This window comes from Protopterus annectens, chromosome 2.part2, assembly GCF_019279795.1.
Source record: "Protopterus annectens isolate FY-2018-M chromosome 2.part2, PAN1.0, whole genome shotgun sequence".
In the NCBI taxonomy this organism is placed as follows: Eukaryota; Metazoa; Chordata; order Ceratodontiformes; family Protopteridae; genus Protopterus; species Protopterus annectens.
This window is the reverse complement of record NC_056730.1, coordinates 141,509,619-141,535,398: the sequence shown is the minus strand read 5'-3', so window position 1 is coordinate 141,535,398 and position 25,780 is coordinate 141,509,619. Positions and strand designations below refer to the sequence as shown.

Here is a 25,780-nt window from a genome sequence, read left to right as displayed (position 1 = left end):
TGCAACAGTTTCTTATTGCAATGATTCAACCTAATATTATCTATGTAGTTGTGTTTGTTTAATAATGCATTTTACTTCCATTGTACATTAATGTCTTTCTTTTACCAGTTGGCCCAGGTTATGTTTGAAAAGGATCTTCAGAGAGATGTACTTAATTGGTTAACAAATGTACACTAACTAAAAGGATTAACCCCTCCTGTAAAACATTTTGTGTGCATATGTGTGTGCAGGTGTCTTTGTGCAGGAATAATCTTGAAAAGGTTTTCAGTTTCTGTTGGTAAGAAAAAATAAGCCACTGGGCTGGGAACAAGCTGGGTGGTATCTTGGGGAGTTGGTTATTTTTACTATGCTCTGTGATTGGTCATTTTAAAGCCAGAAGCCAGTCTATGCGTGGTAGGTGCTGTCTGTTACATGAGGCAACAGCATTTACCATAGACTTTTAGTCAGTTGTCTATTGCATATTAAAATAGTGGTCAGTGATGTGGATTTCTATCCCATACCATGCATTATTTAATGACAGCAGTACAGATTCTGAAGCCATAGGCCTCTGTCTATGACAGATGGAATAGACTGCAGGCTACCAGATGGAGTTATGGACTGTAAGCCCACAGCTGTCTTCAGGGGATTTGTGATAGGTGGTAGACTAGAAGGGAAATCATAGTGACAGCTGTAGGATGTTGTCTGTCTGCACAATAACGGGTTGACCAGGTTAACAGTCTTACTTGTTGCTCTCTTCACAAAATATAATGCAGAGTTGGTGTACACTTGAGCCTATGTCTCACCAATTCACCTTCAAGCAGTTTCTGAGTCTGTACTGGGGTAAATGTTTGTAATGTGTATGATGTGTTATCTAGCTAGTGATGCAAAGTGTTAATTGCACAGACCTGTTCTCTTTTTTTATTGTATTCTTCCAACTATTCCATTTAAGAGTGGTCAAGTAAGCTAGTCAGGAAGAAGCATCACTGAAATTTTCTAATATGCATAGATATAATTTGCACCCACGATGCTATAATCTAAAAAGCTGTAGTTCCCTGTTCATTGGTCCTGTGGAATGACTCAAAATGATATACAGGTTCCGTATAAAAGTTGCACGGTACACCAGTATATTACAGGAGAAGATTCTGGTCATCACAGTTTTTCATCTGCCCATTAAGATAGTTTTCTATCAAATTCCTTGCTTTATATTCTACTCCTGAAATGCTTAGTACGTCAGTGGTTGATGTGGCTTGCTGTCTCACAAATTTCTTTTCAGTGATATATGTAATGTGCAGTCAGGCACCTTTCATGTCATTTGTCCATAAGTTACAATGTAAAACTGCTCATTATGCTATTGTCTTTGTGGCACACTGTCAAACAGCTTGTGGATCGGGGCGGGGGGGGGGGGGGTTGTGCTGCACACTGCCAACCAGTTGCTAGTCACTGTGCTATGTGGTGCAACTTTTAAGTGTATGATCCAATGTCAAATACTTGGTCCATAGTTTACACTGCCGGTTAGTAGACTGTGTTGTACTTAAGAGTAGTACAAATGATGGGTTTGCCCAGTTGTACAGCACCAGGGCAGTAGAGAGTGGGTGCAACTAGCATCCTTGATAGTAACAAATTGTCTGAGTGAGAAAGGACTGAATGGCCAGTAGCCAGGTTTGTTCCTGGGGAGAGTTCAATTATTGCATTTTTGTTTCCTGGAGGAGATGAGGGACTTTGCAGGTGTGGAGGTGCAGTGTAATCATTACACCTAACAGCTGTTCTCTAACAGAAGCTTGTGCTGTGTATTGGGTGCAGGGAAACCTGGAGCAGTAGTAGAAAATTATTTTGTACCATTATTAATGTAATAGTGCTGGTCTGCCTACTCACATTTCTCACCTTCCTTTCATAGGAGGGTTTTATTTAAGAGGAAGCCGGCATTCTGTTAGTAGGACCCTGAGGTCAGCTGAAATATATGACAGCAAAACTAGTCTTGTTAACATCCTTGTATAGCATGTCTTTTGTTCTTCAGTTATGTTTTCTATGCCCATTTGATAGAAAAAATACCAGATATACATATGGCATGATTCTGCCTATGAAGTTATAGGCCCATAGTTAAGGCATAGCTAAAAAGACCTCAGAAATTCCAGCTTCAGACCATATTAAGGTTGTTCCACTCAAAAGATCAGCAGTGAGTTACTGGCTCTTGATGTACATTTCTTACAATGTACTGCACTTTATATCTTTGTATGGTTGTTCCATTTTTAATCAACATTCTCAATTTTTGCATACTGTCTTTTCTTTAGAGTTTGTATTTTTTATTTATGCTTTGTTAATTTAGGTTAGGGCCAGTGGCGTCTTTTTACGGGAAACCAAAGGTGGTATTCTTCGTGACTAGGGGAAATTTGGCCAAAGCCACAAACTCAGGCAGATGGGCCTTAATTTAATGTCTTATCCAAAGAACAACACACTCAGGAGTATAGCACCTCCTCCCCCCATGCTGTACAACAGTGCCTGTATTAGAAAATTAATCTAAGCATCTTTGGTGGGAGCAGAGCCTACAGACTTCTAATCTTCCAGCACTAAAATTCAAGTATGCTACCTGTTGAGCTACTGTTGCTGACTTTGTTGTACTGTACATCTACTATTTCTTTGAGCTTCTGTCCTCAGTCCAACTTTGAAAATGGGCTGGGTAACCCAGTCAGACTTTCATTGTAAAAAAAAGTAAGTACAGTTGAATACATTCATATCTGTTTGGTAACAAAGACCTGATTTCAGTACAAAGATTGCACTCCCTCTATGCCAGGGTGCTGCACCTGTCATGCTTTCAGGCCTGCGGGAAACTCAGGAATGGTGGCATTATTTTTACAGGTACCCTGTTATCTCCAGAGACTAATTCCCATTGACCTACAAACTGAACTTCTTTAGGTCTAAATGACCCTACATGAGATAAGTTATCACTTTATAGCATGCTCTAGATTGCCCTCAATGCCCCCAGATGACCATGAACATTTTCTAAATAGGTTAGCTGAATTGCCCGTAAATAAAATCAAATTTATGTTGGAGGATTTTATTTATCCAGCTATTAACTGGAAATACCTATGTTACTAATGTTGTTTTCTAGGTAAATGTCAGTTCCTATGTCTTTGTAGTCAGCATTTCATGCATAAAACAGAAAATAATTGATTCACAAATGTCTAAGATGGTGGCAGATAAGTTGATGTCAAAGCCCCCATAGAACTTAGTGATAATAGGATGGGAATATCCTCTCTTTAATGGCTAGTTTGCCCCTTTTGCATAAGTAGTACCTTTTTAAGTAATTAGACAAATTAATAAAAGATTGTGGTGCAGCGGTAGCGTTGTTGCCTCACAGCAAGAGGTTCTCCCATTCGATTCTTGGCTGGAGTGCAGGGAGTGCCTTCTGAGTGGAGTCTGCATATCCTCCCCATGGTTGGGTGGGTGTTCGAAAGACATGCGTAAATGGGCGTGCCTTCGTTGAAGGTTGAACGTCAAGTTGGCACCTCGGCATTCGTCAAAATCTACTGCCAATCATTAGCGGACCGGAGTTCCGCTGTGGCGACCCCTAACCGAGAAAAGCCGAAAGACAACAACAATAAAAGATTGTGGTAAAGACTGTTTTATTTTGGATATTAAAAAGTGTATGAAAAATATTACTGTTGCTTTGAGCACTACTGATATATTATCTGAAAAAAACTGTGTCTGTGCCTTAAATTCATGTTCATACAGAAAAAAGTATAAAACTTTGTGAACAAGTTTTTAACTAAGATTTTGATTTCTTCAGGTCACAGAGCTGAAGTATTGTCAGTGGCATGGTCTCCTCGACATGAGTACATATTAGCAACAGCAAGGTAATGAATCTAGAATAAAAATTGTGCTGAAGTAGCATTATACTGACTAAACCTTACGTTTTCTTCCTTCTACCTTCCAGGATCTCAAATTATACTAGTATTGTGTGTAAGCTGTCTGGATAAGATCCCAGTTCTGGGTTATCTAATATGTGATCACAGAACAAAAAGAGGAGACTTCATGATATTTAAGTAAGAAGAGTACTGAAGACCTGTTGTCATGATATCCGCGTTAATACAGAGGAACATGGCAGTATTATATACTCTAATCTCCAGCTTACATTTTGAAACAATCTTTCTTGTTAATCTTTGCCACATTTTACTTGTATGTATAGACTGAGAAATTAACTAGTAAATTAAGTATAGTTGTACAAGTACCACTTCAAGTCTCCCCTGAAAAGAGGATACTTACCTAGTGTGACTAACCCAGTTCATAAAGGATAAATAAATAATCTAAAAACATAAGGATTTCTAAGATGGCAGCTGACTGAGTAACATGTTGATTAGAGCTGCCCCAGTGTGAAATCCAAGAAAATTTGAAAAAAAAAAAAACAATCAAAGTTATCAATTTACTTAATATCCAACTACACCGCTTGGATGCCAAGAAAGAAGAAATTTAGAAAAGTAAGGGGGAAGTCAAACAGAAAAGAAGAAAAAGTTCTTACTGGGAAGGACTTCAAATCTGTTCTTCAAAGAGCAGTTCAAATTTCAGCTTTGTTACAGTAGATGGTTTACAGTACTTTAGACGAAAAAAAATCAAATGCAGTCAGAGATGGTAAAATAAGTGAGTCAAGTGGCAAAAGGATGGGAAAAACGGAAAACACTTTAAGTAGGCATCAATATTAGCTAATAAAACTGTAAAAAATTGAGACTTATGTAAAGGAAATACAGACTCTATATGAGGCTTCTCAGGAAGATATGCTTTAAAAAGTAGTAAAGTTAGAATAAATAGAAAAGCAACTGGACTGGTGGGCCACTGTAGAATTTGATAATTGTGAGGTTACATTTTGTGTATGTCACAAATCTGGCCATCGGAAAGCAGCACAAACCTATGTTAGTATAAATGTAGTGATGCCAGAATTAAGAGATGCTTTTGGCAAAACTGTTGCAGGAGAGAAAAAATATTAAAAATTGAGGGCACTAGAAAAATATTAAAAATTGAGGGCACTAGAGTTTGTGGAAAATGATAATTTGCTGCATATCTGGCAGAACAGAATTGAGTAGCTGTCAGAGGAAGATGCTGAGAAGGAAGTGGGAAATTCAAGTTGCTATAGCCAACTGCGTTGGTTTTGGATGCATAACAGGCCATTGATTAAATAATAAAAAAATAGTTTAGCCAACAAAGTGTGAGCCTGCATCCTCAGTGTAGACCCTTTTTTTCTCTTATTTTGGCAGTATGAAATCCCTTGAAGAAACTTTGCAAGTGAAACCTTTGCCACTGTTCCAAAGGAAAATGTTTGACTGACAAAGTCCAGGAGATGACTAGAAGAAATAGGAGTGCCTTGGACTTGTTCTACTTGGGGTGTAAAAATACTTATGTAAACACTTCCATGCAAAAATCATAAACCTTTCTGGACTTTATTGCATACTTAGAAGCAATGCAAATTTTCTCCCATTATTCCATAGTAAATTGGCTTTCCATTCTCTTTTCCCAATCTTTTTTAACCTCCTCTGATTGAGCTTATGCAATATTTATATGCCCTACTCATTATCCCCTGGTCTGTGTTCTACACTCAACCAGAAACTCTACCAGAGCTGGTCTTTCGCTTAACACTCCCTTATCCCTTTCTCTTTGCCTATTTTATGTTAACCATCCCTGGAAGGGAAGACAGTCTGTAATGTGGAGTCCAAACTTTTGCTTAGCTTATCCCACTCTGTTACATTCCCTCTCTATGTGTTTGTGCCCTATACCTTAGTTCATTTGCTAATTTCCACAAGTAAATTACACCATCCCCCTTTTTTCCTATTTTATACTCCCTACTTGCAGTCATCTCTTTTGATACAATTTCCTTTCCTGTGTTGGCTTAGTTCTTTAATTACAGACCTATAGCTATACTCTCACCCCTGGCCAAAATTATGGAAAAGTGTGTCCACAAACAACTGATGGAACACCTCGCCAAAAATAAAATTCTAGCCAACTCCTAACATGGCTTCAGGCCAAATCACAGTACCACATCACGCCGGAAGTATACCCCTCACTGGTGAGATCTGATCACAAACTAATCTCGCTGGAGGTCCTCATCCCGCCCCCACCCGAAATGAAAAAGACCACAGTAAAGAACTTCTCGAAAGCCGACTTCACACTTCTAAAGACTAGTGTGGTCTCCTTTAAGGCCCCTGAGCCGGCGGTTAACATTACTCAAACCGCTGAATCACTTACAGATGCCTTCTACCAGCACCTGCAGGGCTGCATGGATCAGGCAATCCCAAGCAAAACAAAGACTCTTTGTACCAAAGGCAAGCGTCCAGTCTGGTGGACCCCAGCCATAAACAAACTCTACAACAAAAGGAGAAAGCTACTACAAGATAGAGCAAAATCCTTAAAAGGTAAGACACCGCTGATCACTATAAGTAAAAAGCTAAGAGCTCTCATAAAATCATCCAAAGCTAATTTTGAGAAAAAAAAGCTAAGGACTCTAAAGACAACCATAAGGCATTCTTTAGCTATGTCAGAAACCTAGGAGGAAACTCCCAGATATGCTCAGAATTAGTTCAAAATGATGTGAAGATTACTGATCCTACAGACATTGCCAACATACTGGCTGAAAGGTTCAGTGCAAACTCCCCTCCCCTAAAGGAGAGATATCTATACCAAATGGTTGTAGCCCCCCATACATCTCTAACGCCCAGGTGAGAATTGCTCTCTCCAAGGCAAAGAACACAGCATCCATGGGACCTGATGGTGTCCCCGGCTGTGTGCTCCATGAACTCAACGAGGAATTAAACCCACAGTTAGGACAGCTGTTTAATCTTAGTCTCACCTCCGGATACGTACCCAGGGAGTGGCGCACAGCGACTGTGGTCCCACTCCACAAAGGCGGTGCCTCCACCGACCCTGGAAATTACCGTCCCATTAGTTTGACAAGCCTTGTCTGCAAAGCCATGGAGAGGATCATAATGGATCTCATAAATAAAGACATAGGGAACTTGCAGACTTTGGATCCAACCCAGTTTGGCTTTGTCAAAGGCAGATCATGCCTTCTAAACTTGTTTGACTTTTTCGAAACAGTCACCATGGCCATTGACGAGGGAAAGGCAGTCCATACAGCCTACCTAGACCTGGCGAAGGCTTTTGATACAATACCTCACTCGGGTATCATTGAAAAACTCATCAACTTAAATGTAAACCCATACATTACAAGATGGGTTGCAAACTGGCTGAGTGACAGAACCCACAGGGTCAGAGTTGCTGGCGCCATGTCAGACTCAAAGCCTGTCACAAGTGGTGTCCCACAGGGCTCAGTCCTGGGCCCACTCTTGTTTGGCATCTACTTTTCTGAAGTACAAGCAAACACAGGAGGGTTATGGCTGACAAAGTTTGCAGATGACTGCAAACTGGGCCGTAGTTGAAAACACATCCGACACAGATATCCTTCAGAAGGGTCTCACAGAAATGGATAACTGGTGCCAGAGCCATGGCCTAAAGTTAAATGCCAAGAAATGCATAGTCATACCCTTCGGGAAAAATAAGGTTACCCCTAGCTACCATATAGGTGGCAATCCCTGAACACAGAAGAAGTTATTAGGGACCTGGGAACCCAGGTTGACAGTAGCCTTTCATTCGACACTCATATTGCTAAAGTAGTTAGGAAGACCTTCTACATTGCCCACCTTATCATGAAGGGATTCACATCTAGATCAAGGGAAGTCATAGTCTCCCTATACTCATCACTCATCAGACCAATGATCGAGTACAATGCCCCATTCGAATGTATCTGACCCGACACTTGCAGCAGCTGGAGAGGCCACAAAAGTTCCTCACCAAAAGGATAAAGGGTCTCAAAAATCTGTCTTATGCTGCCCGACTGAAAGAACTCCAGTTATATTCAGTTGCTTACCGCTTGCTCAGAGGTGACCTATGCCTGACATACAAGGCCATGTCAAACCCAGATTTGATGAACATGCTTCATCTCAAAAAATCTAGATCCCTCAGAGCCACAAGGGCGGGAGACTTAAACCTCGACACGGTTATTAATAGGACGTGCTGGAGGGATAGATTCATCACCCAAAGACTCCCTATGCTGTGGAACAAAATCCCGGTTTATGTGAGGCAGTGCACCTCGCTGGCCTTGTTCAAGAGGAATCTTGACCAATGGATGGGAGATCGCAGATACACCCCAGGGGTTACCTCAGTGTCACTGCTCGACAGAGGCACAGCAAAATAATGGGCATAGTTTCTCCAAACTAAAGGGGTGGCGTAAGCCACAAAACTATGGGCTAGGCTTATAAATGCCCTCGGGCAGATAGCCTAGTATGAACCTATGAACCTATGAACATCAGCCCTACTATCCTTTTCTAATACCATCAATAACTTCAGAAACAATAATAAACTATCACCTGCTCTTTTCTTAGACCTCTCCAAGGCCTTTGATATGGTGAACCACATTCAACTCCTCCATACATTAAAAAAACTATCACTCAGCAATTCCACGCTGAAATGGTTCCAATCCCACCTGTCCAATAGGCAACAGGCTGTTCTATGGCAGGACAAATTATCCACATGCCTACCTGTTACACTTGGAGTTCCCCAAGGATCTATTCTTGACCCTCTTCTCTTCACCATCTTTGTTAATGACCTGCCCACAATCACCCCCCATGCCATGATAGTGAAGAGTACATTCAGACAGCAGTTACAGGACCTACTAGATAAAGTAGGACAGCAGGAATTGGTGTTGATAATGGATGACCTGACCTGAATTCACATATCTGGACAGACAGGACATGATATCAGGACTATTTGGGTCTATATGGGTGCAGCAACAGGAATAAAGAAGGAGAGGCCATTCTAGACTTCTTTCTGGCAAATGGCTTGATAGTAACCAACACATGGTTCAGAAAAAAGTGACAGATCACATACAAGAGTGGTCAACATGCAACTCGGGTAGACTTCCTCCTAGTAAGGAAAGGACATGAGTAGAATCAGTGATTACAAAGTCATCCCCAGTGAAACAGCTGGTCTACAGATGAAATCACTGGTTGCTACAGTCAACTGCAAGCAGTGGTCAGAGAAGGCTCTAAGGTCAACAGAGACCAGGCTAAGGACCTGGAAGTTGACTGGAGGGAAAGCACAACAGTTGAAGGAAATACTTAGGGCTCTAGCACCTCAAGAAGAAGAGGTAATAGGTGGGGTTGAATAAGAAGAATGACGGTGCCTGAAAGCAGCTTGTGTCAGGACCACAGAACAGATATGTGGTCAACCCAGGTGTGGAAATAAGGTATATAAGAAAAACTGGTGGTGGAATGCAGATGTCCAGAATGTCATCTAAAGAAAAAACAAAAAGACGGGAATAGCAGTGAACACAAACAGACAAAATTGAAAATAAAACCTATTTATTGATAACTCACCAAATAAGCACTTTCATTTTTGTACAGTGCAAAACTTCATCGGATTCAGAATCTGAATTTTCAACTGTACCAAATGAAAGCGCTTATTTGGTGGGTTATCAATAAATAAGTTTTATTTTCAATTTTGGAGCTGTTTGTGTGTGCTGTCATTCTTGCTTTTTTGTTTTCTCAGTTTGTTTTGGTTTCCCTTTTCACAAGTCATCAAACGAAGGAAGGAGTGCAGAAAAAGTGTAAGATAGAAAAGAGGGACCAGGCTAGGAAGGAATATTGGTTGGCTAGCAAAGAGGCTAAGAAAGGAATTGCAATAGCAAAGAACAGGGCATCAGAGCCATTCTGCCAGCTTCTGGATAGTGACTTAGTAGGTGGCACAACAAAACTATATCCGGTTGCAAGGCAAAGACAGAAAAATAAAGAAGACAGTTGGACACCCTTCATAAGGGATGCCAGCAACAACCTGCTTACTAGTCCACAAGACATCAAAGGCTGATGGAAGGAGTACTTCCAGCAGCTTCTGAATGAAAAAAACCCCACAGAAGCTGTACTACCCCAGACACAGCCTACGATGAGAGGAGAAGAGAAGCCCACCATAGAAGAAGAAAAAGTAAGAACAGCACTAAGGAAAATGAAGTCAGGGAAGGCAGCAGGCTCAGAAAGGTCATAGCAGATATGATGAAAATGCTGGGTGAGATGGGGAGAAATGGACCCAGGGGATACTCTTAGCAGTTTAGAGAGAAAGGTGTATCCCATATGTCTAGAACAGTAAGCATGGTTATGCCAGTGAACAAGAACGAAGGGTACATCCACAACTTTGGCAGTATAGATGTATCAGACACCTGTCACATTGCAAGAAAGTTCTGGAGAGGGTGATAAACGGATAAGAGGAATAGTAGAAAATAAGACGGGAGATGAGCAGTTCAGATGCAGAATGCTGACCCAATGTTTGTGCAGTAAGACATATAGTTGAGAAGAAGCTAGAGATGAGGAAAGAGTCCAGTTGAGCTTTCCTAGACTTGGAGAAAGCATATGACATGGTCCCAAGAAAACTGTTTTGGGCAGTTCTGCAGTAGTTTGAAGTCCCAAAAACATTGGAAGAATTATTGCAGACTGTGCACAAGGACCCAATGGCTCCAGTCCTACCAGTGTTTGGTCTCACAGAGGGGTTCCCAGTGGGAGTGGGTGTGCATCAGGGCTCAAATCTGAGTCCACTGCTGTTCATACTGTTGAAGGATTACATTAGCAAACAGGCAGGAGGTGACACATCAACAAAGTTGCTGTATGCAGACTGTGGCATTACAGTCGGACTTTGAGCAAGAACTTCAGAAAAGGATAGGGAAATGGAATGCAGAACTGAAGGCACACTGGATGAAACTGATTGCAGGTAAGACAGTGGTAATGGCAGCAAATTGGGGAGATCAGAAGAAGCTGAGAATTGAAATAGAAGGGAAATAGTGGAACAGGTTAACAGCTTCAAGTGTCTGGGATGGGTGGCTGAAGAGAAGGGAAGTCTAAATGAAGAGGTCAAAGCTAGAATCAGAGGGGCTGCAGCCAGCTGTCATGAGTATCAGATGTAGTGTATGACAGAAGAAAGCCAAAGAAGCTGAAAAATAAGGTGTATATAACAGTGGTGCGACCAGAATTACTTTATGGTATGGAAACCTGGGCAGTAAAGGCAGAACAGATGAGGAAGCTAGAGGCTGATGGAAATGAAGTCTCTGAGATGGGTGGTAGGATACACACTGTAGGACAGACAATGAAGTAAGGACATAAGAGCATAAGCCAAAGTAGCTCCAGTTGTAGAAAAGATAAAAGAGAACAGATTACCATGATCTGGGCACATATGCAGAAAAACAGAAGACAGTCTGGTGAAGAAGATTTGGGACAGACAGGAAGAAGGCAAAAGGAAATCAGGGTGTCCAGCAAAGAGGTGGCTGGATTGTGTAAAAGAAGTTCTACAACAGCTAGACATGAGTGTTGAAGAAAGCAGGAGTGTGACATTTAATTGAGAGAGAAGGTGGCAGTTAACATGACATCCCAGTCCCATGTAGAAAATGGGAAAAAAGGGGATGATGATGACGATGACTATGATGATGATGATGAAACAAAGCTAATTGTATATCCTTGATTATGAGAGCCAAATTCTCTAGCCTCCCAACAATCCTTTTCAAGGACTATCCATTTGGTATTTTGGTTTTGAGAGCATTTTGTTTTCTTTCCAAATGGCTAAAAATGTAAAGCAGATAAAAGAGAGAGAGGATATTCTTGCCTGGTCCCTCTATACAAATACAGCTTATCAGAGGGGGAACCCTCACACCATAATTCTGGCCTCTGATGCTATATATTCCCCCTCCCCACTTTATTCTATGGCATTGCACTACTCGTAAAATCCCAGCTGACTCTATTGAATGCATTACCTGCATAAAAACCTATAAACAGTAGCAATGTCTTCTTACACTCTGCTTCCCTCAGGGGTTTCATTGTTCTAATGTTGTCAAATCTTTGCCTTCCCTCCACAAAACTACATTGATCCATATCTTTCACTTTTGGCAACATCTGTGTCATTTCATTAGTTAGTATAGACATAAACACGTTATAATTATGGTTTAAAATTGAAATGTGTCAATATGAAGCCCGGTCTGAAGGGTCTTTGTTTCTCTTTGGGTAATACAGCCACCATAACTATCTTTCAGGGTACTGGTACCCCCCCCCCTTTAAAATGTTGAACAAAAACATACATTCCAGATCTGTATCACTTTCTTCCCTCCTAGCTTCCAAACTTCCACAGGAATATTATCTGTTCCTGTAGACATACCTGTTGATGCATTACTATTTTTATCTCATCTCTTCCTGACTTGGCTATTAATTATCTTGACCAAATTAAGCCTTCTATAAATCCCTCAGCTTTATAAATGTTTTCATAAAATTTCCAAGACATCGCTAATACCTATGTAGGATCTCTGGTTATTTTTTGCCAGTACATTTGATGATATCCCCTTCTATTTTTCTGTTGCCCAAGTCATTGTGCAAAATGTTTTTATGCTGTGGAGATTTAAAATAATTTGCTTAAAATCAGTTCTGGTAAACTCATGCTTATTATCCAGATACTCCCTTGTTTCCCTTTATGCACACTGCACTTGCTTCTGTTCTTACATTGTGAGATTCCCTTTATTCTGCAGTCCTTTAACCTTTGTCACTGTCTCTAAATAATCCCAATTAGTTCTTTCTCGGGTCTTTTTCTCTCATTGCTACCATGTTTTTCAAATTTTTTTTTTCATTTTATCCCACTCATTAACTATCCCTTCTGAACAAATTTATATCTTCCTTAATTACTCTTATATTATTTCATCTATCCATTCCTTAAATTCCTCTCTTTTTAACAGATGTGTTTGAAGGTGCTAGTATCTCATTTTTACTTCATCACCGTGCATCTCTATCATAGTTTATTAGTACATGATCTGAACTAGTCACTGAATGTCTCAGAGCTTTCAGTTAAATGCACATGGTCCTGTGAAATATTTGTACAGTAAACTCTGTTAACTGGAACTCAAGCAACCGGCAAAAAATACTGAAGAAATAACAGTACAATTTTCATGTGTTGCATTTTCTGTTTTTCCCCCTCAGAAACATACCTTACATTTTTAGAATTTTAAAAAGAAATATAATAAATTCCCCTCTCTCCCCAACCTGAGAGCAAATCAAACCAAACAAATAGTATAGGATACAGTATTAGTTAGGCCTATTTTTAATAGTAACTCTCAAGCAACAAGAAACTACAGTTATCTGGCATCTACCAACCCCCATGGGTGCCGGTTAACTGAGTTTACTATATTCAGCATACCACACTTGTTATACATTGAGAAATAATATGTAAATTCTGCTGGAGTTCATGTTATTGAAGTTGCATCTTCCATACCAAATATTCTCATATATTTCTTCAAAAATCCAGTCTTGTTTTGTTACATATTCCCTTCTAGGTTTACCAGTATATATCCACACTATGGCAAATTGGGTACCAGTTCCCACCCATAAATAATATGCCTTGCTGAAAGATTATTACTTCTCCCAAAATTCATCTAAGCTGTATACTTAAGAATTTTATGTAGAATGTTAATACCTATTTATTTTATTTTGCTTTTGTTTACAGGATTTAACCAAATGGATTTGGTCAAAAACTTATTTTCAGTGGTGGCCCAGGGAGAAAAGAAACAGCATATTACAAACATTTAAACAGATATACAGTAATTACATGATCAGGCATAAAATAATACACATTAACAATTACACATACATTTGATACTTAAAAAGGCAACTATTACAGAAGAAAAGATACTTCTGTGTTTAGTGGATGTTGAACATTGAGAATTTGAAGAGGTGTATTAGTGGGTTTGTCAAATAGATTGTAGATCTTTTGCTTAGAAATTCAAATAAGTGGAAGTGAGGAAGGGAACCTGATTGGGCAGGAAATGTAGTTAAGATTGGATATTATGCAGGTTCATGGTCAATTATACATGGCAATCATAATGTTTATATTAGAAGTGTAGAGGTGGGGCACAAGCAGTGTTGCATAAACTTTGTATATGACTCAGAGTTGCTAGTAAAACTGTTCAGGTATTAGTGAAGATTAGAAGCTGAAGAATGCACTGGCATTACTCCTGGAGTTATACAAGAGCAAATATATTGATTTGATAGGTGATTTTGGCTGAGTTTTAAATGAGTTGACATGCTGAATGGATTTTAGTTGTAGTCAGATGTAGTTCTATTGCTAAACTGCAGTATTTGAATATAGAGAGTCACCTGCAGTATTAGATGATTTTTATAGCATTTATGGATTTTCCTCTAGAGTGTAAAATTCTGTTGGGGGAGTAGTGTTGTATTAAGTTAAGAGCTGGGCAATTTTCTGGCTTATAGAGAAGTTGGTATATTGTAATTAGCAGAGAAAGATTTGGGAGATGTGGTAGTTCTAACCAGTTTAGTTCTTTGAGTGCTTGCAGTGATGTGTTCTACTGTTGTAGTTTAGTGCAAAGTTGGCTATTTTATTATAACATTGCTCAAGTTTGGATAGTTGTGAGATCTGAAGGTTAGTGAAGATCGGGACATCGTAGCGAAGAGATGGCAGTAAGAAAGTAGCAGCTATATATCTTATGGCTGTATCAGTGAGGTAGGTTTTTACTCTATAATTAACCTAGTTGTTGGTGATATTTTTTTTTACCCATGTGTGATGCATGGTGATGCATGGTGCTCAAATTTCATCTGGTCATCTATGATGACACCCAGTACTTTTGTGTGGTTTACTTATGTCATGGTGTTGCTGGCAGATATGATGGTGAATAATGTTTTGGTAGAGATGTGTTTTGGGATAAGGAGAAATGATTTAGAAGTAGGTGTAAATCATTTAGCCACATGCCAATCACTCACTCACTGTTGTGTAAGGTCTTGGAGCTTAGAGAGGGATTTGGCAGTACATTATACTGTTGAGTCATCCAGTATATTGAACCTGGGTGGCATTTTTTTTTTGTAACGGTGTAAAGGCCATTGATGAATATGTTGAAATGTATGGGGCCTAATATAGATCCTTATGGGCTACCAGTAGTTACAAGAATGTGGAGACATTTTTCCATTTCACTGATTTTGCTCCATTTGCGAAGTAGCTGTGGAACCATTGCATTGAACAGTTGTTGAGCCCTGAGGATGGATTTAACCATTTATAAATTGATGCCCAGAACAGTTTTCAATTGCTAGTTTGTATATTTTGATTGGTTGAGTAACTAGGTTTTCTTATCTTTGGTGATAAGTTGTTTTGTTAGGTTTCTTAATTGTCCCCATGCAAATAAAATAGGATCTCTTATTTCTTTGTCCAAACCTTCCAGGCATTGTCTGTTTCTTAGAATAACCATAGGGCAGGGTTGGCTTTGACTTCTTTTATCCGGGGGGGGGGGGGGTAGTTTAGTTTAGAACACCTAAAATTTTATTGAACTAAGAGATAGCTTCATCTAGGGGGTGGGAGCTTTTGTGACTTCCAGGTAAGGCAGTGTAGTATATTAATAAAAGTATCTTCATGTAAAGTAGTAGTCTTTCTTAGCAGGCTGTGGTGATGTGTTTTAGGGCTTTGTGCCTTTTGGTGTAGATTGGTAAATGATCAGTTATGCTGTCTGACAGAGTTCCATGAGATGATATTTTATTTGGAGAGGATGTTAGGCTCCACCTAAGGGTTAATTGTCTGGCTGTGGCTTTGTTATATTTAGTTGGTATGCTAATAAGTTGAGTGAACTTGCCAAGGTGTATATTATTGCTTGGATTTTCAGATTGTACAGATGTTATGTGATCCTATCTCGCCTACATTCTGACTGATGGGTTCGGAGCCGATCCCTCGGCTCCGACTCGGCACGCTTATGCCAAAGAGCGAAGTCTCTTATTGGCTGAGCTTACTATATCCCAGGATGCACCACTACCAGTCCCCCAGATCTCGTTTGCCGCTAACTAGCGAAGACGTGGTCTCGAGCTGGCTGAGCTAAGTAGTGGGTTTTTTCACTAACTTTCTGTCAGAAATTTGCTAATTTCTAAACAAAAAGCTGTTTTAACGGCTACTCTGTTGTTGTGTGTGTGTTTGACAATTTTTCTGTGGAAAATTTGTGTGTGATTGATACTTGTTCTGGTTACAGGCTCCCTCGGTCTATAGGGCCTTCCTACTGGTTAATTCCCTTTTAAAACAACCTTAGGGTTTATTATTCTTGGTTTCCTTATACGGTTGTTGACTGTTGTTCAATTTGGTTTTGTGTGAACGGCAAGTTAATCTTGACTTAAAATAAGTTTGTCTGTGAGAAAGTACTTATTTTTTGCTTATAATGTCTCAAGCACCTAGGCCTTCGGGCTTCAAAAAGTGCACTAAATGTAACTTTAAGATGTCTATCACGGATGACCACTCTCTGTGTGTATATTGTTTGGGCGCCAAACATTTGCAGGAGTCCTGCAGCGTGTGTCACGCTTTTTCCTCGAGGGTCCTCCAAGAGAGGAAAAATAAGCTTATATTAAAAGGCCTTATAAAACCCTCTTTTGAAGAAGCTTTAGCATCCTCTCCTTCTCCTGCTAAAGAAAGGGCCGGCTCCGACCAGTCCGTCGGATCCGACCGCCAAAAGACATAGGCAGGCTTCTCCTTCGGCTCCAAGGACTTCGGAGCCGAGGGCGGAACGGTCTGCCTCGATGCCACCAGTCTCGACTCCTCTGGCTTCGGAGCCGATGGCTGGGGCATCGAGAGGCGGGTCACCTTCGTCGGCTCCACTGGTCTCGGAGCCGATGAAGGTTATCCGCCAGACACTTCCTCCTCGGCGCCTAAGTCCTCCTCGCACCGATGGAAACTAGTTTGGGTATTCCTTCGGCGCCGATAGTCATCGAAGTCGCCTCGAGCCGGGTCCCCTAGCCCCTTGGGGCCGTTGGAGAGGCCATCTCGAACCCGTTCAGTATCCTCTAGGTCATCGACGATGTCAGATTCGACATAGACAGGGTGCTCCAAAGACTGTTCCAGTCCCCAGTCTTTCAAAATTTGTTTCGCTCCGACCCAGTTGGCTTCGGAGCCGACAGCCCATGCCCATGTCATTGCCATTCCTCCTCCGACCGCCGGCTCCGGAGCAGGTGCTGTTGGAGCCGGTGGAGGTCTTAGGGTCGGCTCGACCCTTACTCCAACCCGCCTTCGGGTCCGAGTTTGGCACACGGACTTCTTCGGCTGGACCCGGGGTGACGTTGGGACCTATGCTGTCGGTTCCAGCCTCCCTCTCGGTGCTTCGCTGCGGGACTTCCGTCTGCTATCATGGCTCGGGACCGGACACTCCCAGGATTCTGGGGTCCGGCTTTCAGAGCTATGAGGAGTGCCTTGGCCAAGTCTTCTTCGCCATCTCTCCGGCTTTACCGGCACCTTCCTGGGCGTGGAGACTGGGTCTTTGGCAGTTCCCCTGTCCTTAGGCAGCGGAGCCCCGGGGCCTGAGGTTACCCCCACTGGGGGTTCCCCTCCTCCTGAGGGTTCTTCGGAGTTGTCTTCTGAGGAGCCCCCAAGGAAGAGATCGTGCAAGAGGAAGCACGTGGACTCCCCCGAGTCTCTTACATCGGACACTGATCTTGATGATGCAGAGGGGTCCCCAAAGTCATCCTCGGATGATGTCTCATTTGCAGACATTTTAGAGATCCTCAAACAACGAGGCGGCTGGCTATCCAAACCCCCCTCTGCTGATGAGTCAGTGCTTCTCAAGGCCTTTGGGGCTCAGCCCTCCGCCTCCTGGGTGTCTCCGCCCTTCGACGAGCTCCTGGATTTGGTTTGTCGGAGGGCGTGGGAACATCCAGATACCGTGGAACCAGTGCCTTCTCGTCCTAACAAATTTTTGTCTGCCCCACCCGAGAAGGAGTTCCTGACTAAAGGCGTGGCTGTAGATGCCATGGTGGTGGCATCTGCTACACAACAGGACGTGGCAGAGGCTTCAACGTCCGTCCATCCTCCTAATAAGGAATCTAGGAGCATGGACCGGTACGGGAAGCACACCCTGACTTCAGCGGCCTTTACACTAAGGTCCCTGAATTATTTGGCACATTTTACCAGGCTACAGAGGGATCTGGTCAAGGAGCTGTCAGATTCCCTCTCGGGTAACCTACCTGAGCAGCTTGCCCAGTCGGTTAGCTCTCAGTTGGCTATCCTTACTTCAGTTTCTAACTCGTCCATGAGGCTCATTTCATATGCGGCCGAAGGGGCGGGTAGAGCGGCAGGCACAGGCGTGGCTCTACGGAGACAAGCCTGGCTCCGTTTGTGTCATTTTGCGGAGGCCTTCAAGTCTTCCTTCGCCGACGCTCCCTTTGATGGGTCCTCTTTGTTTGGACCTAAGGTTAAAGACACTCTTATCCGCTGTGAGCAAGAGGGAAAAACTTTATCTGCCGTAGGTGCACGTTATTCCACTCCCTTTCGGCCTTATCCCAAGGCTAAAGGAGGAGGGAAGATGTGGTTCCGCAAATCACGTAAGTTTTTCCTCAACAGCATGAAGATTCCCTTCCAGAGGCAGAGGACGGGAAATTTTTCTGGGAGACGCCGGCCCAGGTGCGACAGAGGGCCACGCAAGTCTGGAGACCGCGAGTCCTTACGTGAGTCTTCAGCCTACCACACGTCATGAGGGATTGACCGGCTGTGCTGCTCGAGCCAGTCGGGTGCCGCTTGCCAAGCACCTAAAAGCCTGGGAATCTATCACTCAGGACAGATGGGTGCTTCGGATTATTGCCGGAGGTTACACCATTCCCTTCACACACTCACCCCCACCGTCCAAAAAGATCCCGGACCCACCACCCAGTCAAAGGGAAATTGCAGCCGCAGAAGCGTCAAAGCTGCTAGAAAAAGGAGTCATCCAACCGGTCCCCACAGACCAGATCGGATCCGAAAATTACTCAAGGTTCTTTTTAGTGCCAAAAAAGACAGGGGACCTGAGACCAATATTGGATCTCAGCAGACTAAACCAATCCGTCATGAAATCCAAATTCCGAATGGTCACGTTACAATCCATTCTCCCATTGTTGGAGAAGGATGTTTGGATGTGCTCCATAGATCTCAAGGACGCCTATTATCACATACCGATACATCGGGCGTCCAGGAAGTATCTGCGCTTCAGCCTGGGAGACAGTCATTTCCAATTTTGTGCACTGCCCTTTGGTCTCACCACAGCCCCCAGGGTGTTCACCAAGTGTTTGGCAGTAGTGACTGCTCACCTGCGGAGTCTTGGATTCCAAGTGTTTCCCTATCTGGACGACTGGCTCCTGACTGCCACCACCAGGCATCTACTAATGGACAACCTCAAAGCCACCATTTCCCTGGGTGCTACCCTGGGAATTACATTCAATTGGTCAAAGTCTGTCTTGCTGCCCTCTCAGCGCATAAGGTTCATAGGAACAGAGATAGACTCAAAATTGATGCGCGTCTTTCTTCCTACCGAAAGGATTCAAACTTTACAAGGTCAAGTTCAAGCCCTGCTTTCAAGATCCAAAGCCCCAGCCAGGATGGTCCTGCAACTTTTAGGTTCGATGTCTGCCACGGTTCTCCTAGTTCCTCTGGCAAGATTGCACATGAGGATTCTTCAGTGGCTGTTATCGACTCAATGGTCCTTTCAGAATCTCCCCCTCAATCACCCCATTATGATTACAGAAACGTGCAAACGGGACCTCTGCTGGTGTCTTCAGCCGTCCAATCTGAATCAGGGAAGACCTTTTGTTATCCCCCCTCCAGTGGCCACCCTGACGACGGATGCCTCCCAGACAGGGTGGGGGGGGCATTGTCTGGGCAGGTTAGTTCAGGGTTCCTGGCTTCCAGACAAAACCTTTCTCCACATCAATGTATTGGAGATGAGGGCTGTACTTCTGTCCCTACAGGCCCTCCACAAGTTTCTCCCTCAAGGTATTATCGCTGTCCACACAGACAACATGTCGGTGGTCTGGTATCTAAACAAACAAGGAGGGACCAGATCTTACCCCCTTTGCAGAGAGGCCATGAGGGTGTGGGAATGGGCTGTAGCTACCAACCGTTTCTTGGTAGCGACCCACATTCCAGGGAAATCCAGTATATTGGCAGACAGATTAAGCAGGACAATTCTCTCTCCTCACGAGTGGTCCCTGAACGAAACAGTAGCAGCTCAGGTTTTCAGAAGATGGGGGACACCGTGCTGCGACCTGTTTGCAACACCACAAAACACAAAGTGCAAAAGGTTCTTCTCCTTGACTCCACATCAGGGGGAGGCAGCTATGGATGCTCTAGCACAACCTTGGCCAACAGGGCTACTTTCTGCATTTCCTCCGGTTCCACTTCTCCCCAAAGTCATTCAGAAAGCTTCTCAATTGGGGTCCACAATGATACTAATTGCTCAAGACTGGCCTCGTCAGGTATGGTTTCCGTACCTGAAGAAACATGCTGTGGACGATCCTTGGGTTTTGGATCTAACTCCAGATCTGCTAATTCATCAGTCGGGACGACAACACCAGTCCCTTCGCACTTTGAAGTTGACAGCTTGGCTCCTCCACTTCCGACTTTAGTCAGAAATCACACCTTAGACCCGGAAGTTATTCACATTTTATCTTCGGCCCACAAACCCACCACTAAGAAATTGTACCTCAGTAAGTGGAAGAGGTTTGCTATCTGGGCTCAACTCAGGGGCTTAGACCCTATCACTGCCCCGATTCCAGAGGTTTTGAAATTTTTAACATCCTTGTTTAATCAAGGATCTTCAGTCTCTACTATTAAAGTCCAACTGGCAGCTATCTCTAAATTTCACGAATCCATGGATCCACCGTTGATGAGCAGTAGATTATGCAAAACTTTCATTAAAGGTGCGGGGCTGTTAAGACCCTCAGTTTTTCATCCTGCGCCTCCATGGGATCTTGATTTGGTACTTCGTGCCTTAACATCTTCCCCTTTCGAACCGGCTGCTACATGTGAGTTAAAATATCTGTCTTGGAAAACTGCCTTCTTAGTTGCAATTACCTCTGCAAGAAGAGTTTCAGAGCTTCAAGCCCTATCTATCAAACTACCGTACTTGATTTTTCACAAGGATAGAGTATCACTTAGGCCTAACCCATCTTTTGTCCCAAAGGTTTGTTCTAATCTCTGTCTCCAACAATCTCTAGAGCTACCAGTTTTCTTTCCAAAATTCTCCAACGAAGCGGAGTACACTCTCCATAAATTGGATGTTCACAGGCAATTGCGCTTCTATCTAGACAGGTCTCAGCAAATTCGTAAATCAGACCAGTTGTTTGTGTCCTTTTCAGACAATAAATTGGGTAAAACCATCACTAAAGCTACTATCTCCAAATGGATTAGAGATTGTATAACTCAGGCTTATTCCTCTTCAAATAAGCAACTTACAACATCTATCAAAGCTCACTCTACCAGAGCTATGGCTACTTCTATCGCCTTTCATTCCAAGCTCGCTATTTCTGAGATTTGTGCTTCGGCTACTTGGTCCAACCCGCACACTTTCATCTCCCACTATAAATTGGATGTGGCATCTAAAGGACGAGCATCATTTGGTTCCACGGTACTCAGGAGTGTTTTCCAGTGAGCCACCCAGGATTCAGGTGCTAGGGACGCTGTCCCATCAGTCAGAATGTAGGCGAGATAGGATCACATAACATCTTTTAGTTATGTACTCACCATAACTTCAGATGTTTGGGATCCATCTCGCCTACATTCCTAATACCCACCCTCCTTCCCCCTGCCTTGGAGATCAGAAGAGATTGAACGGTTTTGAGTTCTACTGTTTTATCTAGTTTCATCTGACGATGTTATATAAGCAGTGCGTGCATGTGTGCATGTATGCGGACAAACTAGATCTGGGGGACTGGTAGTGGTGCATCCTGGGATATAGTAAGCTCAGCCAATAAGCGACTTCGCTCTTTGGCATAAGCGTGCCGAGTCGGAGCCGAGGGATCAGCTCCGAACCCATCAGTCAGAATGTAGGCGAGATGGATCCCAAACATCTGAAGTTATGGTGAGTACATAACTAAAAGTTTGCCAGTCTATATTAACATCATTCAATGTTATGGTTTTAGGGGAATGCAATCCCCTTCCCTTGCCACTAAACTCTTGCTGCTAGAACTGCTTCACTATTGTAGTTGTTTTCCTCTTCTATCAATGTTGGAGCCCTTCTTGCAGTCAGAATTTTTGCTTTCCTTTTCCTTTGTTTCTAATGTTTTGATGTGTCCACCCTGAAATCCTTTCTTTTTCAAATTCACATGTTCATTTCTATCCAGATGTGTCTACTGTGGCATTGCTGTTTACGCACTCCACTTCATAATATAATTCAATACTCTTTCGCTTTTTATCTGTACCTTTTAGATTATTTACAATCTAGGTTAATATTGGCAGAGTAACCATTATGATAAAGAGCTGCTAAACTTTTAAATCTGTTTATGGAAGACACATTAATGTTTGGCAGGCTGATTTCTTATGAAGTTACTTCCTCTCTTTTCCATTTGAGCCCTTGACAGATTTGTCAAGACCTTTTGCTTCAATAAGAACACGAGCCCAGTGCCCCTTTAATGTACAGGAGTCACATAAAATCATGTTCATTTTTCAAAAATGAAGTTTGCCCCAAACTGATGTCTGCCCTCAAGGCAGTACTTATGCCAAAATGAAGGTTACCCATACTAAAGCAGATATTAGAGCTTGTCTTCCACTTACACTGATTGCTGTCTGTCTTTTCTTATCTCATTTTTCCTCCCATATGTGAAACATAGCTTGCATACTTTCAGTACATTAACTTTTAGCACTAAGAAAAAGTGCACTGGCTACCTTTAAATAAACTAAATAATGCACTGTTATGTTAAATTTAAAGGAAAAAGGCTGATGGGAAGGCATTGTATATGTAGAACTTTTTTACCTCCCACAGTTGCAGACTTCATTTATTTTTCATTGAGGGGCTTTATAATATGCATGTAAATGCTAATTGCACTGTACCTTGTGCATGTCCCTCAGTGCACACTGTTCAAACCTGTCATAAATATTAGCTTACACCTACAGAGTACTTCTTTCCAAGTAACGGTGGTTGGTAATGGAAAAGAAATAGCTTGTGCCTTTGCAAATGCATAAAAGACCCTCTGTAGATTTCATTCTGAACACACTAAGACCTCGTGCTTAATTGCTTGTACCTGTAGACTTCTTGTCTCCAACATTTAGAAAATTTCCAATAACTTTGCAAATGCAAGGAGTAGCTGCCATTTCCCATGCCTTTCATCTAATCCACTGCTATAAAAAATGGGAATTAATTATTTTAATTCTACATATAATGTGATTACTAAGCATTCACTTTCACCACACCCCAGCAGCCCATGATCACAAAATTGTAATGTTCTGTAGTCCTATCTCGCCTTCATTCTTACATATGGGATCGGAGCCGATCCTCTGCTCCGACTCGGCCTATTTACAAGCTCAAAGTCTTCTAGTTGGCTCGTGGCTAGGTAGGTATCCCATGGTGCACCAGTACAATCCCCAGATCTTGTTTGCCGTGTCGACGAGTTCGGATGTGCTTCTTCTTGGCTGTGGCTAAGTTTTACGCATTTTCTTCAGGAATTTGGATAAATCTTCTATTTTCAATTTTGAAAGTGTTTTCTAGCATTGTATAACTCTAGTTAGTGTAGTGTTTGCATTTAGATAGTTAACATTTAGTAGAGCGCCTTTTGTGTGTAATCTGTTTAAGTACAGTTGGCCTTATAGTACTTGGTATCCTGTGTGCCAGTTATTACTTCATTGTTATGGTTGTTTAGACTCCTATAGAGCTGTTCTTCATTCTTTGATATTAGTAGTTGTAGGTGGCTTTTGCACTTAGTTTAAGCTGTGTGTGCTTGCTTAAATACTGTAAATAATAACTTTTTTGCAGAGCCTCTGCTTGCTGATGTTTTCCATTTGTAGTGTTACAGACAGAATGAGGTTCTGTTGACCTTGTTCTTTGTGTTTTCCTCAGTTCAGATTATATTCCTATTCTAGTGTGTGTGCGAGTCTCTCTACTTGTTCTGTACCCCCTAGGTCCGTTTTAGTTAGAGGACCTAGTTTTCCTTTCTTTCCTACCCGGGCTAGGCCCGTTTAAGTTAGAGGACCTAGTCCTCGTGGTGTTTCTTTACCGTTCCTGTAGGGCTAGGCCCGTTTAAGTTAGAGGACCTAGTCCTCACACTTTCTTTCCTATGTTTGTGTGTGAGTTCATCTTCTGTGAGATGCCTAAGGAAGGCAAAGACCATAAGCTGTCTAGCTTTAAAAAATGCATAAAATGCTCACAGAAGATGTCCATAATGGATGGCCACAGTAACTGCGTTTACTGGCTTGGTGCCATCCACTTACAAGAAACTTGCTTATTTTGCCACTCTTTTAGTGCTAGGGTGTTGCAAGAAAGAAAAAATAAGCTCATTCTAAAAGGTCTCTTAAAGCCCTCTTTTGAGGAAGATCTGACTAACTCTTCTTCCTCTGCTAGATCTCAGGGATATAAAAAGGAAAAGTCCATATCCTCTAAGAGGCCCTCCCCAGCACCGGCTGGTGTCTCGGAGCCGCCTCCTAAAATTACTAAGCCTGACAAAATGACTGTCTCATCAGCACCACTGAGTTGGGAGCCGATCGAAAGTTTTACCACTGTGGTTACAGGGTTGGCGCCAAGTAGTTTGGAGCCAACCACTGAGAGTATTCAACGGAGCCGGTCTGTGGACCCTTTACCGGTCTCCCTTCCTTCGAACCATGCTGGTCTTTCGGAGCCGGAGCGTTTGGTACCACTGGTGGAACCGTCGGTTCCAGCTCCCCCTGAGGTTGTTTCTGATCAGAGTTCCGCTCCAACACTCTCGGTGCCATCCGTGGTGTTTAGGAGCCGAAGCTCCCTGGTCAGCCCCGACAGGAATGCCTGGAACTGAACCTCTTCGGTTCCAAGCCTCCCTCTCAGCCCATTGGCGAGGGTGAACTTAGACCCTACATCTATCTCGGAGCCGATGGCTCTGGAACCAATGGCATCCTCAGTCTCCTCGGAGCCAAGGTCTTCGAGGCAGGAGAGGTCAGCATTCAAGATGATGAGGATTCTGCTGTCCCGATCATCAGCTCCTACCCGGGGTAGTGACACTCTCCCCCCAAGGGCACCTACTTCTGTCTCAGCTCCTACTCTCTCTCTCGACAGCAGAGACCTGCAGCCTTAGGAGCCATTGGCCCCCAATCTTCTGAGACCTCCCCGGAATATCCTTCTGAGGAGCCGCCACAGAAAGAAACATGCAAGAGGAAGCGTTTAGACTCTCAGGGTGAGTCTCTCACTTCAGACATTGACCTTGAGGAGTCAGAAGGGTCCCTCAAGTCATCCTCTGATGTCTCCTTCGTAGACATCTTGGAAATCCTTAAGCAGAGGTGCGGCTGGCCCACTGTCACCCCTTCTGATGAGGAGTCAGTGTACCTGAAGGCTTTCGGGTCTCAACCTTCAGCCTTTTGGGTGTCTCCACCCTTCGACGAACTGATGGAGCTAGTTAGTCGGAAGGTGTGAGATACTCCTCGTGCCGTGGAGCCAGTCCCCAGGAGACCACATAAGTTTCTTTCTGCACCCAGAGAAAAGAAATTTTTGTCTAAAGGTGTTCCCATAGATGCCATGGTGGTGGTGGCGGCCATTAAGAAGGAGCTAGCGGAAACTTCCTCTGTTTATCTACCGAATAAGGACTCTCGAACAATGGACTGAAATGGGAAGCGTATCTTTTCTTCAGTGGCATTTACTCTTAGATCACTGAACTACCTTACACACTTCACGAGGCTTCAGAGAGATCTTAAGGACTTAGGAGATTCTCTACAAGGTACATGTACTGAGGGAGTCCCTAACAAAGTGTCTGCCCAGTTGTCCACCTTGAACTCTGTTGTTAACTCATCCATGAGGCTC

General features: G+C 42.8%; 1 protein-coding gene across 1 annotated transcript in view; it reads left to right on the top strand.

Annotated features, from left to right (window-relative positions):
• The window catches only part of ERCC8 (ERCC excision repair 8, CSA ubiquitin ligase complex subunit), a 747,007-nt gene that overhangs the window by 447,493 nt on the left and 273,734 nt on the right, over nt 1-25,780 (top strand). The window contains exon 7 of the mRNA XM_044063815.1: nt 3,764-3,830. Coding sequence (XP_043919750.1) covers nt 3,764-3,830 — 67 coding nt within the window. The remainder of the gene's footprint in view (nt 1-3,763; nt 3,831-25,780) is intronic.